This window comes from Esox lucius, chromosome 14, assembly GCF_011004845.1.
Source record: "Esox lucius isolate fEsoLuc1 chromosome 14, fEsoLuc1.pri, whole genome shotgun sequence".
Taxonomy (NCBI): domain Eukaryota; kingdom Metazoa; phylum Chordata; class Actinopteri; order Esociformes; family Esocidae; genus Esox; species Esox lucius.
The window spans coordinates 30,485,190-30,500,310 of record NC_047582.1 but is presented as its reverse complement, the minus strand read 5'-3'; the positions used below and the strand labels follow the sequence as shown (position 1 = coordinate 30,500,310).

General features: G+C 45.6%; 1 protein-coding gene across 7 annotated transcripts in view; it reads left to right on the top strand.

Moving 5' to 3' along the window:
* The window catches only part of LOC105021740 (cAMP-specific 3',5'-cyclic phosphodiesterase 4D), a 213,563-nt gene that overhangs the window by 185,548 nt on the left and 12,894 nt on the right, over positions 1-15,121 (top strand). For all 7 annotated transcript variants that reach the window (XM_013137246.4, XM_013137245.4, XM_010889613.5 and 4 more), the window contains 4 exons: positions 345-381; positions 579-655; positions 814-866; positions 4,919-5,031. In XM_013137246.4, coding sequence (XP_012992700.2) covers positions 345-381; positions 579-655; positions 814-866; positions 4,919-5,031 — 280 coding nt within the window. The remainder of the gene's footprint in view (positions 1-344; positions 382-578; positions 656-813; positions 867-4,918; positions 5,032-15,121) is intronic.

The following is a 15,121-nucleotide window of genomic DNA, read 5'->3' as shown; positions in this document are numbered from 1 at the left end:
TTCACCAGAGCGAAAGGACGGCTACTTTCATTAAACTCGTGTTTCGAATCTTCGTTTGACCCAGCATGCCCCTGTCCCCTGATTTGTAACTTGTCACACAGAAAAACCTCCCATATGTCAGTACACAAAACCTACATTGGGTATTTCGATTTGAGCGTTTCCAGAGAGGCAATCCTGAAATGTGTAAAAAAATAAATAAATGTGTACTGCATGTACTGTACGTAGTTTAACTGTGTTGACAAATGCATGAGATTTTTTTTAACACACGAATTTGAATTTCCTTGCGCTTCCTTTTCTTCCTTTTTCACTGTAAATACCGTGTGTCCTCTCCCTCTTCCTTCCAGCCACGGGGACGACCTGATTGTCACGCCGTTCGCACAGGTCAGTGCTCTTCACGGTGTCTTTGGCATGTGACTTCTTACCCAGCGGGCCAAACTGGTGGGAGTGACGTCACGTGCCATGGTGTATTGGATAAACTGGGAAGTTGTGTTTGAGTGAGGACGCGCTCAACGTGTATCCCTGTAGACAGGATGTCCCCTGGTGTCTTATGGCTTTCCATTACATCTCACTCCGACTAGGTGCTGGCTAGCTTGAGGACGGTACGGAACAACTTTGCTGCACTAACCAACTTGCAACAAGACAGAGCTTCAAACAAGTGCGTATATCATTTTAAGTGACATTTTTGATGCCGTTATTGTTGTGTGCGTGGATGCGTGCGTGCGTTTGTGTGTGTGTGTGTGTGTGTGTGAGGGAGGGAGAGAGAGAGAGAGAAAGAGAGATCAAACACTGTTTCTCTGCCTTTTCCTTCACCAGGAGGTCACCAATGTGCAATCAGCAACCACCCATCACAAAATCCCCTTTCTCAGGTAAGACCAACACACACACACACACACGCACTCTTCTGGAACAAAGTGAACTGGGATATGTTGGCAGCTCTTTCTGTGAACAGAAATGTTTCCTTTTCCCACTTGATGATGTTGATTGGACACTGTTAGTGTCACAGGCACAAATCTCCTCCAGCCGAACCAATTGCTTCCTCCAGTAAACGCTAACAGAAGCAAAACGTCTGTGAATGGGTGTACTGTAGATGCTGAACAAACCTGGCCATTTCCGAGTTGATTCATTCATTCAACTTTAGTTTGTATCCTGACAGGTTGGCTGGCTTCTTGAGCGTGGGCCGCCTGCCTGCATATGTATAAATGCTGTGACAAGTTTTTTTCTTTGAGAAGCAATTGTTTTGTGAATTTGTGGACTTTGGGAGTTACCCAGATGTTCCATTGGTCCGTTTCCGAAGGACTATATGGTTGCCCTTGGTGCAGCGGTCTGCTCATTAAAGCGTGCTGTTTTTATTGTCATGGAACACGGACTTTAAGGTTTCTTATTGGGTAACTGAAGTCTGTTTTTCTTCCATTTTGGGAATAATTAACACAGTTTTGTCGGTGTGTCTTTCAATGGGTCTGGTGCGTTGTTCCTGACCTGACGGTTCTCTTTTCTTGTTTCTGTAGAATTGCTGTGATTACAGATCTGATTCTGAGTGGGTTGGATCGGTTAACAGGCTTTCATTTATCTAATAGCGTACAGATCAGGGATTTCGAATAACTAACACTGCAGCACCAGTACCAGAGGTGGACAGAAGGGGGGGACAACGAGTTGGGTTTACACATGGTCTGTTGTGTTTTGGTGTGCTTTTAAAAGATGGCCTTTCAGATATTTGTAGATTAAATCTCCTCAATAAAGAGTTCTCAGGGAATAGTATTACATAGTACATATGATAGTACACTGGTCTTTAAGACTGGTTTATGGTCCGTTCTTTTACTTCATTAAGTTGAATGTTTTTGAGACCTGAATGACCATAATATAGATTTGTGATTTGAGATTAGATGTTTTTGTTCTAGCTGAACAAAAAAAAAAAAATTTTAAAACGACCAGCTAGAGATCCCCTCAGCTTCTCTAGCAAAAGTGACCAGCTGCTTGTGACGTTCTAAGATGTGTGTGTATCGAATGGGTTCGATGAGGACCTGAATCCACAAGGAAAAATAATGTTTCCATTTGACTCCATTAACCAGAGCAATGATGCCCCAGCCTGATCCTCGTTCTGATAGATTGGTGTTGATTATTAGGAGGAGCGGCCTGGACTGTATTAGGAACCGGACAGAAATAGACATTGGTGTGTACCCTATTTGCTTCCCAAGTGTATTGGATGTGTGTGGCCATTTCTGTCTAGTGACAGAAATAGTGTGTTGCTGTTATAGCATGTATGGGTGTGGGGTGGCAACGCTGGCGAACAACCCCCTAGGGTGACTGTAAGCAGTCCGGTCCGGCGTTGAGTCTGGTCCGGGGGTTCAGTCCGGGCCAGACTCCGCTCCAGGGTTTAGTGCGAGCCCTTGCCGTTTCCTTGAGAGAGGCGGGCTAATGTGCCACACTGAGCAGGAGAAGAATGCCATTGACGTCAGAGGAGATGTTGTCAGCAAGGACAGAGAGGACTCCCGCTTCAGGTTTCTGATACCCTTCAGCCCAGCCTCTGTCTGCACGGCCGTTTGAGAGGAGAGTGAGAGAGGAGGCGTGAAGGAGAGAGAAAAGGAGGTGGGACGCGGTGGGGGGGCAAAGATGGAGTCGGGGGGCAAAATAAATGAATAGGAAAGAGGCGAGTGAGGGACTTTGTTCAGAAGGGGGAAGAGACAGTGACACACAAACGCAGAGGGAATGACAGACGGGGAACATGTTTTTACGGTTCCCCCCGTTCTGTTGTTCCCCCGAGGTCGCTTAGTCCTCTGTTTGTCTGTCTTCGTGTCCTGTAAGCCACTAGGAGGGTGCCTGAACACTGCTCACTCACAGCTGGAGACAAGCTGACCTTAAGGCGCCATTCATAGAGTCTGCAGTACAGCCTACACAGCACAGCCCACGTGTCTACCCAAACAATGACATTACAACAACAGACACACTGTCGGCAGATTCAGCACACCTGGTACTGCAGAGAGTGAGACATTATAATACGGTGCAACGTGCGGTTCATATCCACATTTAATCCAACGGTGTCTTTTACCAGAATCTTATTCATGTCAGTGTGTCTTTGGCTTGAGCCGAAACTGCCGGGCATTTCTGCTTCTTTCAAAACAGTACCTTCCTTAATGTGTGGTTTCCATATGATTTTCACTCGTACCGCGGCAGGACCTTGTAGCAATGTCTGTAAAATGTGTGGATTCCGGAAAGACCCAGAATAGGGTGCGTCACACAATGGCGCGCTCACGTCACCACACATTCTAGATTGATTAAATTCCCAGATACCTACTGCTCAGGGATTAGGTATACACACAGGGAATATGTGGTTGGGCAGAAATGCCTGTGCATCATTCCCTAATGAGGATTAATCGTGAGGAGATTTAGCCCATTCACTTCTGTTTATAATCCCGCTGTGTGAGAATGAGAGAGAGGTCCTGTTTTCTTTGTCTGTTTTTATAGTCAGAACCATAAATATATTAGTCATGTCCTTGATATACACATGTACTTATTGGACAGGTTAAAGCATGGGTTCACTCCGTATCTGAGACTTCAGTTCAGTAGTGTGTGATCACTGAAAGAATGGAAAGCAGAAGGGACTGGATGTCTTAGACAAGGGTCTATGCATCTGTGTTGTCCCTGGGGTAAAGGTTTCCCATGAGCACGGATCTAGGAATAGATTGCCTTAGCCGTAACCCGACCTTAACTGTCGGTGTTCGACGTCTGGTTGGAGTGAACCCGTCTGGTATTCCCAGTGGTTAAGGTCTTCGATCTAAACATGAGAATCCAGTCCCAGTAGCCTGATTACTCCAGTTCTGCTCTTTCGGTTTGCTGAGCCGTGCTTCTCTTTCAGACTAGTGTTCTGACAGGAAGCAAAACGTTTTCGACACTGCCACCCCTTCTATAGAAGTATTGCTTTGGCCACAGTCATACCTGTGTGGACCTTACCTTCCGTCCGTCTGCCTGTTTCTCAGAGTGTCGGTCATCTGCAGTGTGTCTTCCCTGCAGACACTGGGAATAATCTGTGATCATTCGGGGCTCTGTCTGTCTGTGTGTGTGTGTGCGTGCGTGTGCGTGCGTGTGTGTGTGTGTGGGCTACGACTGGGGTTCTCTGTGGAGAAGGAGGTGCACGTGTAGGTTTGCCACGGGGGTCTTCATTTTGTCTTTGACTTCTTTGTTGATGACTGCATCACAGTAGGCTGAAGAGGCTTTCCTGATTTCATTCTGGATAACACCGGGAAGAGGGCTGATCATGGAGCAATGTGTGGGACAGATTGTCCTGCTATCCCAAAATTGGGAATCCTCCAGTTTGAGAGCAACTCTGTCCGGACAGTTGGAAGATTTTTGTCCAGGCTCTGGATTCCGTTTGTGTGTTTTGTTTTCAGCTCGTGAAGCACAGGGGCTGCTTTGTTGTGTTTTACCCATAAGGGCTTTTTCAAGGCTGGACATGTTCTAGGGACAATGTGGAAATATTTTCTGTCCTAGACTGCAGAATCTTGCATCCTAGAAATGTACCTTGTGGATTTTAAAACACTGTGCGACATTCTCTTCTTGGGTTTCTAGAACTACTTCTACGTAACTAGTGTCCGACAAACTGGTACACTTTCAGGGTTCCCAGAGATATCTAGTTACGTCCAGAGGCCAGCTCATAGACAAGGCTTCCCCACTTCTCCCTCTTTCCTTGGGGGGAAGGTTGCCGTCGACAGCACTGCAAAAACTATGAAGAGCCACACGTGTGTCCACCCTGGCAACACAGGCATGGCGCTCGTCTACGGTGTCGCGGCCGACGAAACGCAGGAGACGACGTCGCACAGCCCTGTCAAGCGCCTCAAAACTGACCACCACCACTCACCACCCCACCCTGTTCCTGTCCCGCTACCCCCTGTCCCCCTGTCCCCTGTCCCCTGTTCCCCCCCTCCAGAGGAGGCCTATCAAAAGCTGGCTACGGAGACGCTGGAGGAACTAGACTGGTGCCTGGACCAGCTGGAGACCCTGCAGACCAGACACTCTGTCAGTGAGATGGCTTCCACCAAGGTAAGAATGCTTTCCACTTGGTCTTGGTAGTAGCTATCATTAGGTAGTAGCTATCATTAGGTAGTAGCTATGTATGCTTTGGAGTTAAAGACTGTGAGCTGCCACGGAAAACCAAGCTTGGTTTCGGTTAGTGTGTTTAGAGATTTACAGTGGGCCACACTCTTTTGCTCTGGGTGAAGGAATGCAAACAACAGAGTTCCAGTAGATTCAGTTGAGACTTGGTGAAGATTTAGTTGAGATTTGGTTGTCGTTAAGTTTATATATATATATGAGTGTGCGTATCAATAGGCCTACACGGTCTCGGACCCCCTTTACATCTCAATATGGGATGGAGACAACCCCTCTGGGCATGGTAAGACACAGAAACATTAGGACCATGAATCATTTCAGAGGGTGTGGTAAATGGCCAATATACCACGGCTAAGACACAATACAGCCACCTGTGGTATGTTGGCTATTTAAATAACCCTGAGGTGCATTATTGCTATTATAAACCGGATACCGATGCATTTAAAAACAAAACATTATTTATTTTTCCTCCCAGTGGCCAATTGGCACTCAGAGTTTGAACCAACCAATGTATGGTATGACAATAACACTGAACAGCCTTAGGTTATATCTTGAGTCAAAACACAGCGTTAAAAATATCCTACATAAGAAATTACAGCACCGAAACGCTCAATGCTAATTTAGTGTACCAGGGCAAAACATGAGCTGAACTTCATTTCACCTGTTAGTCTAGTCATGTGACAGATATGAAGTTTACAGGTTACAGGTGGATGTATTGTTTGGGTATCTTGCGTGGGATGCAGTTTCTTTTGGGAACGGGCAGCCACGCTGTGGTTTGTATCCCTTTGATTATGGGTTTGTTTCAGTTCAACGTGCGTACGGCACTGCTGCCTTTAGATTATGCCACTTCCTGCTGTGGCTGCTCATTTGTTGATGCTGTTAGTTAACCCACGCTCTCGCTGTCGGAGTGTTCTCCCTCTCGTGTTCGGATGGGTGACACACTCCCAAATGCCCCTTTTAATCAGCCGTTTATCTGAATGTTCCCCACCCCCACCCCCCATGTCGGAGCAGTCAATAGCCGGTCCAAGCAGAGCCATGCACGTTTCCTCCCTGTTGCTCAGCTACTGTGGCAGCGGGCAGGCAGGCTCGAAATGCACCTCACTTAGATCCAAAATGGCCGTCGCAGGGAGCCAGTCTCAGGCAGATGTTTTGCACACACGGTAGGAAGGCTAGAGTACACGTGCCGGATGGGAAAACCTGGGGGGTGGGGGGGGGCTAGCGTTAGCCTAGCATTAGCATCTCTGCTCTCTGCCATGGCTCTGGAGTAATCTGTAGCTGGTAACACTGTGATGTCATCAGTATGCTCAACCACCTCCAGGAGACGTGAGCGAGGGTGTCATGTGTTTCTGCGTGAGTAACAGGGACCCGTTTTGTCATGGCGTTTGGGTACATCTGAAAAGTGTTGTGTGTGTGTGTGTGTGTGTGTGTAAGGAGACCTTGTTGCTGTTTTTGTCTAATGCTCTGGTTTGACCTCTAGCTTTAACACTACTGTTTTACATCATTATGTGTGAGCTAGCCAGGGAGGGATGCTGGTTGTGTGTGTGTGTGTGTGTGTGTGTGTGCACGTGTGTGTGTGTGTGTTTGTGTGTCATTGCAGTAGTTATCTTAAAGCTGAGCACAGCTCAGTCACTTGTTTTGGGGATGTTCTGCACCACTCTGTATTGTGACACTGAAAGATAAATCAAATTATTGTAGAAATAATCCACTGTCCAATGTCTGTTACTGTAACTGTGTGTGCGTGGAGACCTTTAGGCCGGGGCCACATATCTTGGCTACACATGGCTGTGCAACACAGCGGGATGAAGGAAACACAACCGATAACGCCGATACAGCCGCCGTTTTAGAGACGCTGATGGAACGACAGTGCTGTAGCTAGCCAAACCGTGTGGCATACCTTCTCTGAACAATCCCTGCCGGGCTAGTGAGGCGTCCTGGCTAGCCGCGAGGGCATCACATACAACACATGGCCCGGCTTTCGTTGGTGTTTGCGAGCAAATCTCAGGCACAACAATGCGGTGGCTCGGCGGCACTCCCTTGAACGAGTACTCTCTGACATTCCAGGACATCTGGAATCGGTGCCAAGTGGATGACAGACGTGCTCACAGCCAAGACACTTGTATTCAGAGATGTTATGGCCGATATATCACTCCTAAGAGTTGTTCTTAGGCACAATGAAATGCGGAGTGCCTGCATGAAGCCCTGAGCCGTGATATATTGGCCAATGTGACCACACACCCCAGAGATGCCTTATTGCTTATCCAGTACATTATGTCATATACATGGCATATGGTCTTAAACTTTATAAGAAAGATTTCAGCCAGTTACCGCTAAGTTCTCGAAAATCATAGTTCATAACAGCGTACAGCATAATGCACATCAATTTAAATAAAATTTTATGCAAAGCAACTTATACTACAAGAAAGTATATTATGGTGCAGTGGCAAACCGTGGTTATTGGCGCTAGGCCCGTCAGTTGCGGAAAAGGATCTGGCGTCAAACACATAGTGAACTCGGATGCCTGTGTGTACAGAGCATGACTTGAGACCTTTCTTTTGCAGACCTACGTAGGAGAAGCAATTCTTGACGACGTAGTCAAAGTAAGCCACACCTCGGCTGTGCACCACAGATACACAACTGTTGCAAATATCGATGACAGAAACCACGTTAGAAGAAAATAACATAGTTTCAAAGAAGCACTTGCCAAAACAGTCACTCAGATAGTGGGGGGGCTATAAATTCAACCACACAACTACTCACATTTTTTCAAGAACACGGACAGTAAATGGTGTCAGAGAGAAAAAAGGTTGGAAGTATTCGAGCATTCTCCAGCATTCAACAATGTATTTCTTTACCAAAACGCGAGATGTCATGTACCCAGTACTTCCATTTGCAACGTCATTACCTTTGTTTTTACCACACAACCAGTGATCTAAAGTCATTGAATTCAAAATGAAATGAACGAGAGAGCAGCAAAAAACAAGCCAAGTTCTAGATGAAAACAAAAAGTCCACTCGCCATTATGATTATCATTTAAAAACGAAGTGCATTTTCCTGTCTTTCTTTATGAAATGGATAATGGCTTGTCTTTTGATGTTAAATCTGTAAATCCTTTTTTTTCTCCAATTGAGATAAAAGCCAGGATGAGAAAACAAGATGAGGCTTGCTATTGGCTATGAAATAGTGGCATATACATAGGCCCTCTAGAGGGTATTGAAGCATCATACAATTGTCCCACCAATTACAAGACTTTTTGATTGGTCGATTCTACTGTCATTCTAAAATGCTGCTGTAATTGAAGTCAATGTCAATGACATTAGCTTGTGCCTTCTATTATAAGCCTGAGGGCCTAGCAAATGAGCGTGGAGCCCAGCCAGATTATTTCTACCTGGAGACTACCAAAGAAAAATTCTGATTGGATATTTCTTTCTCTTGGAAACTAACCCTTCTGTTTCCAACACAAACCTGAAGAAATTCATTATGAAGATCATTACAATTAAGACAAATAAACGAAAGCAAAATTCCAAGTTACAATAAATTAAATATATATGTAGATATATAGATCCTTAGGCCCTCTCTGATGGCGTAGAGGGCCGTGACGGTTCCCCACTGGTGTTATGTGTTGTGATTTTTGCCATTTCTGAACCCCTAAACATACCCTTTTTATGTCAGCCATTCTGGACCAGATCTAGACCACCATTATTGAAACCAGAACACACTTTAGTAACCTGTTCATTAACAGTTTGTTACATTTGTTTTCTTTGTATTTCTCTCTTTTATGAGATTGTGGTCTGTGCATGTGGGTTGTTTTCTTAGGTCACCTACGGTTTATCATCAGCCACTTTAAATATGAATATACCATGTCAGAGGCTATCTATTATGATTCATAATTCCTTTATGAAAAACACCTTTCCCAGAATGCACAAGAACAAACACCGAAGTACGGAGGGGAATGACAAGCGAACATCTTCTGAGTTTGTAACTCGTGATGCATGCGTCAAAAACATGCATCAAGAGTGCACTTGCTGCATGCTTCAAGAACAAGTTTGTTTTGTTAGCTTGTTCTTTCCCTGTTCATCTCCCAAACATGCTAGTTTCAGTCATCTAATCCTCTTTGACCAACAGTCAGGCCCCGCTGGTCATGCAGGCGACAATGAAGGATTTTCCAGGGACAGATAAGCAGGCATTTCTGCCTAAACACTGGCCTCTTTATACAGAAACACCACCTAATCCTGAAAGCACCATTGTCCTGCCCAGCCACTAGACACAGGCTGCCATTCTTCTGGCATGTCATGGCAACTCTCTTGATTCCAATTCAGACCCCAGACTCTGAATCCCCTAAGGCCTGGTCTTCCAGTCAGTTTTATTACATTCTCTGTGGTACACTGTATCTGTTGAACTTATATGTTCAGCTGGCTCATCGTAGTAGATGGCATTTATTTTTGTTTTTCCGGTCGTGGCGTGGAATATGTCTGTATTGAATACTGGGGTGGAGTAGATTAGCTTTTTTTTTTATTGAAGGTGTAATTGTTTTTCTAGCTGCCTTGGAGCTTTTTGTTGTTGCGTTAACGTGAGATGTTCTAAATCGTAGTCATCGAGCATTTCGGCTCGAGGCTGTTACAGTGTTTCTCTTTCGGTGTGAAACGGACAGTCGTCTTTGACTCTGCCTGATCTAAATGGTTTAAAATCACCTTCAGCTTGAGGTCGTCACAGAGCAGGAATGGTAAAGGTCCATGAGGTGTGTCTGAGGGGACCATGGCCATGTGGGCACAAGCAGCACCACCAGTTCATTTTGTATTGTTACGTTATTCGCTGCACTGGGCATGCTCCCGACTCTCTGGCATCGCTCAGCCCAGCCGCATGCCGATGAGGGCGCACACACACACACACACACACACACACACACACACTGTTCACAGACAGACAGGCCCGGGCATGTGCCACACACACGGGCCCCACCTCGGCCACAAGACCCGCATGCTCACCACCGTCACCATGGAAACGACTCCGTCAATTCAGCCGTGTCCCGTAAGAGTAGCAACAGAGGCCAGACGGAGAGAGGGGACGGAGCCTGCTTGTTCAATGCGTGCGTCTATTTCTCTCGTCCGGGTTTTCTACACCTCATCAACGTGATCAGCGTCACGAGCTCCACCGCGTAGGGTCACAGGTCGGCTATGCAACCTCGTTGGAAACCGGACCACAACACAGCATGGCCCCCCTGTGCCGATCAAGGGCACTTTAGCTTTCATCACATGTATCGGGCTCAGCTCTAATTGAATTCAGCTGTATCGCTGTTAAGTAATAGCGAGCGTCCCTGCCAGGAATGCTCTTTACCGAGCCCAGCCAAGACACCACACCCTAATGACCCTATGACAAGATGCTTCTGACTCCAGCCCAGAGAGGAGGGGAAAGAAGAGGGGGGGAAGCAGAGGAGAATTAAAGAAGAGAGAGAGGAGAGGGAAAAAGGAGCGAGTGAGGGGAGTGAACAGTTAAAGAATAGAGTGGCGTTGAATAGAACACCCGTGGAGAAGAGGAGGGAGAATGTGGCAGAGTCTTATGTCAGTGTGAGGTGATCCAAGAAGGAGAAGAAATTCCATGGTTTTCTTGGAGTAGGAGAGTGAAAAAACAAGTGAACAACAGCCAAACAGCCAAACAGCTACAAGTGCAGAAGAGAGGGAGTGGCGTGTTCCAATAATGCATGTTTTGGCTGTTTTTGCTTGCTGTACATTGTCACGTCATTTGTTGATGACTGGAATGAAGAAGCCCCTACAGACTTGACCGTCAGACTGATCCAGAGAAAGCCTAAAGTCTGATTCCACACACTCTTCTTGAGTGAGACTGTGTGTGTTCTTTTGTGTGTTAAGTGTATGGCTAGGTTTAGCACTGGGGGATAGGGAACATGGATTTTAGGGTTAGGTGTCAGAACCCCAAAAGTATAGAAAAACATACATGTATTTGGGGGTTTATGTGTGTATGTGAGAGAAATATCCGTTAGGCTGGCGTTAGTTCTTCCCTTAGCAAAGACCAGTGTGATCACTGTCTTCCCAAAGTTAACCCGAACTTCAGCCGACTTCTTTCTGCTACCTTTGATCCTAGTTGGCTCTGCACTCACTCAAACCCACCATGCAGCCCCAGCCAGGGGGTTATAACAGCCCCAGCCGTGGGTTTATAACAGCCCCAGCCGTGGGTTTATAACAGCCCCAGCCGTGGGTTTATAACAGCCCCAGCCGTGGGTTTATAACAGCCCCAGCCAGGGGGTTATAACAGCCCCAGCCAGGGGGCTATAACAGCCCCAGCCGTGGGTTTATAACAGCCCCAGCCTTGGGTTTATAACAGTCCCAGCCACTGTGCAGCATGGGTACAGGGCAGTAGCAGGAAGTGTTGGTAACAGATGTAGAGATACGCCTAGTTCAACTCCCCCCCCACAGGCTAACCCCTAAAGCCACCGCAGAGAGGTGGGACACTGGGCCGTGGGGCTGCTCCAAAGGCTTGCTCCTTCTGGTGGCTTTAATCACACACACGCACGCATGTACCTCCCACACACACACATAAACACAGCCAGCGTCAGCCCAAAGAGCTTCAAACCCAGTGACACAGGCTTGGTTCCAGGGTAGCTAACCACAAAGCCCTGGGGCCTCTGGCTTCGGTTAGACTGAGTACACACTAGTAGCTGTGGTCTTACAGACTGACTAGACATTAGTATCAGCAGCTGTGGTCTTACAGACTGACTACACAATCCTATCAGCTGTTGTGTTATAGACTGACTACACACCAGTATCAGGTGGGGTCTTATAGACTGATTAGACACAAGTTTCAGCTGTTACAGATATCCCCTTCACCTGGTTGTAAAAGTTGAAAAGGAAAATCAGCAGACACTAGGCCTTACATTGAATGAGTTTACCACAATGGCCTAGTATCTGCATCTTTACGTCAGCGTTCTTTGGTTGTTCTTCTATTTCTGGGGAAAGCCGATGGTTTCTAGCTAATACTTTTGGCTAAATGGCCCATTTCTTTGTTAAAATTGTAGAAAACTGGGACTAACCTAGAGAGTTGACAAAGCACCAGGAAAAAGGCCTACATTTAAATTTTTCTTGATGAGGGCATTTTTTCCTTTACCAAAATCAATAATATATAAAGCACATTCTGAAAGTATTCAGGCCCTTCACTTACTCCACATTTTGTTGTGTTATATAATTACATTACAATTACATCAGTCTACAAACAATACCTCACACTAACAAAGCAAAAACTTGTTTTTGAACTTTGTGCCATTTTATTTAAAAACAAAAAAGGGAAATATATCATGTACATTAGAGTCCATCTGTGGCAAACTCAATACATTGGACATTATTTATAAAGACACACAAATGTCTATATTAGGTCTAAACACATCACAGTGCATGTCAAAGTGAAAACCAAGCCAAGAAGTCCAAGGGACTCTCTATAGACCTCTGAGATTGTGTCAAGGCGTATTTCTAGGAAAAATAATGTGAATGCATTGAAAATTCCCAGGTGCACAATTGGTTCCATCACTGTGAAATACCAGACTTTTCCCAGTGACTCTCACAGAGCTTCAGTGTTTTTCTGCAGAGATGGGAGAACCGGCAGGAGGTACACCCATCTCTGCAGATCTCCGCCAATCAGGCCTTTAGAGTGTCTAGACAGAAGTCAGTCCTGAGTAAAAGGCATTTGACATGCCGTCTGAAGCACTCAGAGGTGTGTAGAAATATTATGTGGTTTAGATGAGACCAAAATCTAAAACTATTTGGTCTGAATTTCAAAAGCTACCACTGCTGAAAACAAGGTAAAAACTATTGGTTAACGCCATTCCTACGGTGAAGCATGGTGGCTGGAGCATCATGCTTTGGGGGTTCTTCTCAACCGCACAGACTGGGAGACTGGTCAGGCTAAAGGGGGGATAAATGGAGCAAAATACAGAGATGACCTTGAAGAAAACATTCAGAGCGCTCAGATTGGGGAGATTCTTTCAACACAACAACGGAGCACACAGCCAAGGCGTCTGTGAATGTCCTTGAGTGGCACAGTCAATGCCCAAACTTTATATTTATTTATGTGTGAGTGTGTGTGTTTGTTTGTGTATTTCAACATGTGTTTGTGGGGGGGGGGGTGTATGTATATATAATTAATACTTACAGTATAGTGCAAAATGGGAGACAATGCTTCTAGCTGGGAGCCATTTAAAAATCATTATTCAGTCTTCTTGATGTTTTATGGCTTGGGGGTAGAAGATGTGCAGTCTTGTCAATTACAGGCTTAAGGTACTGGTACCACACCTGCCTGCAGTAATATAGATAATAGTCTGAGACTTGGGTGGCTGTGACTATTCTTAGAGCTTTCCTGGCACTACCTGGTGTAGAGGTTTTGGGATGATGGAGCTTTGCCCCGGTGATGAACTCAGCTTCTAGCACCGCCCTCTGAAGTGCCTCGCAATCTTTTTTCATTCCAAACGGTGAGGCGGCCTGTCAAGATCCTTGTCAGCAGTGAAACCTATTGAGGTGTTGGAAGGCACATGATGATTTTGTTTTTGCAACATAGGGGGGGGGAAGACATACTGACTGGCTTCTTGACAACTATCTGGGTGTGTGGGGACCATGCAAGTTTATTGGTGATTTATTGGTGGACGGGAAGGAACTTCAAGCACTCTTGCTGCTCTTAATCATTTTTGTAATTATAATAGAATTTTTAGGCTTGTGTGAATGCCCTGGTTGACTTACTGTTTACTATTTACCAAGCTCACGTCTAGATCAGTGCCTCGTCTACAAAGAACGTATAGAAAATGTAGTAGTACTGCATTTAAAACACTTTAGTTTCATTCAGCTTGCTGTGGTCCTTAAGCAGTCAGCTGGGAAATCTGGACAATGATTGCACTGTCAAAGGACATGAGTTCAACACATCCTCTGGTTCCTCAATCACCTTCTTCACCGACTGATCCTTACCTACCAAATACATGGACTGGCACCACAGAGATGACTGAAAATCAAACATCGGAAAAGCGGACCAATGTTTGTCCAAATGCCTGTTGTAAAACAATCGCTATGTGAGAAGCAAGGAAACAAATCCTGGATCCTTTTTAACTTGGAGAATTAGTTCATGAAATGCCCCGGGTAAGCATGGTACTATGATTTCTCAGAACCGTAAATCCTATTTTGCATCACAGGCCTAAACAGCCTTCTCACCACATCTTAGGTGGCATTTCAACCGATCGCAATACTCATCTAACCCATCATGCCTGTGTTCCAGCCCACGGCCCCTCTCTCACGCCATTGACTAAGGTCAGCGCATGTAAAAGGTCACACACAAGATACACATACCAATTTATCCAGCATAGACTAGTTATTATTCACAATATCAGAATCAGACCAGTCCAGATTGTCTTGTCTTGTCTGGGAACTGTCTCGTGCCTGAGGGCCATACCGGCCTCTTATGCCGACCCTCCTTTACACGTACAATAGAGGACCCCTGCATGACCTGTCTTCCACATTGGGTGCAAACTCAAAAGGACCAAGGACCAGGACGTGGGGAGAGAGGGAGTCATTACCGTAGCTCCATCTGAATAGTGCTGCATTGTTTCTTTTCATCCCTGTCCTTTCTTCAGCCCCGTTCGCACCACCAAGGGAGTGGTTTTGACCTTCTTTCAAAACCACTACCACCTTTCCCCCCCCCAAAAAAAAGTTTAGAAAAATTAATAAATGCTACTGATTTGTTTGGTTTGTATTTTTGTAGAGAATGCACTGTGCATTTGCATTAAAAAGATGTTTCAGACCACCATTGTTCCATATACACAAACACAGAGAGGATTGCACAACAGCGTAAAAAGCTGTTTCTCTTCACAGCAGCAAACCTCAGAGCTTGTTTCTGAGAGTTTCAGAGGATGTGCGTCACTGATCTTAAACAGCTGGCTTTTTTTTCAGTAAGCTGCAGATTCTTTCATACACGCTTCCCCTTCTTGTCGGGGACTTTTTTCTCTCACTTCTGACCCATTGTGAAATATTGTAGGAGATGT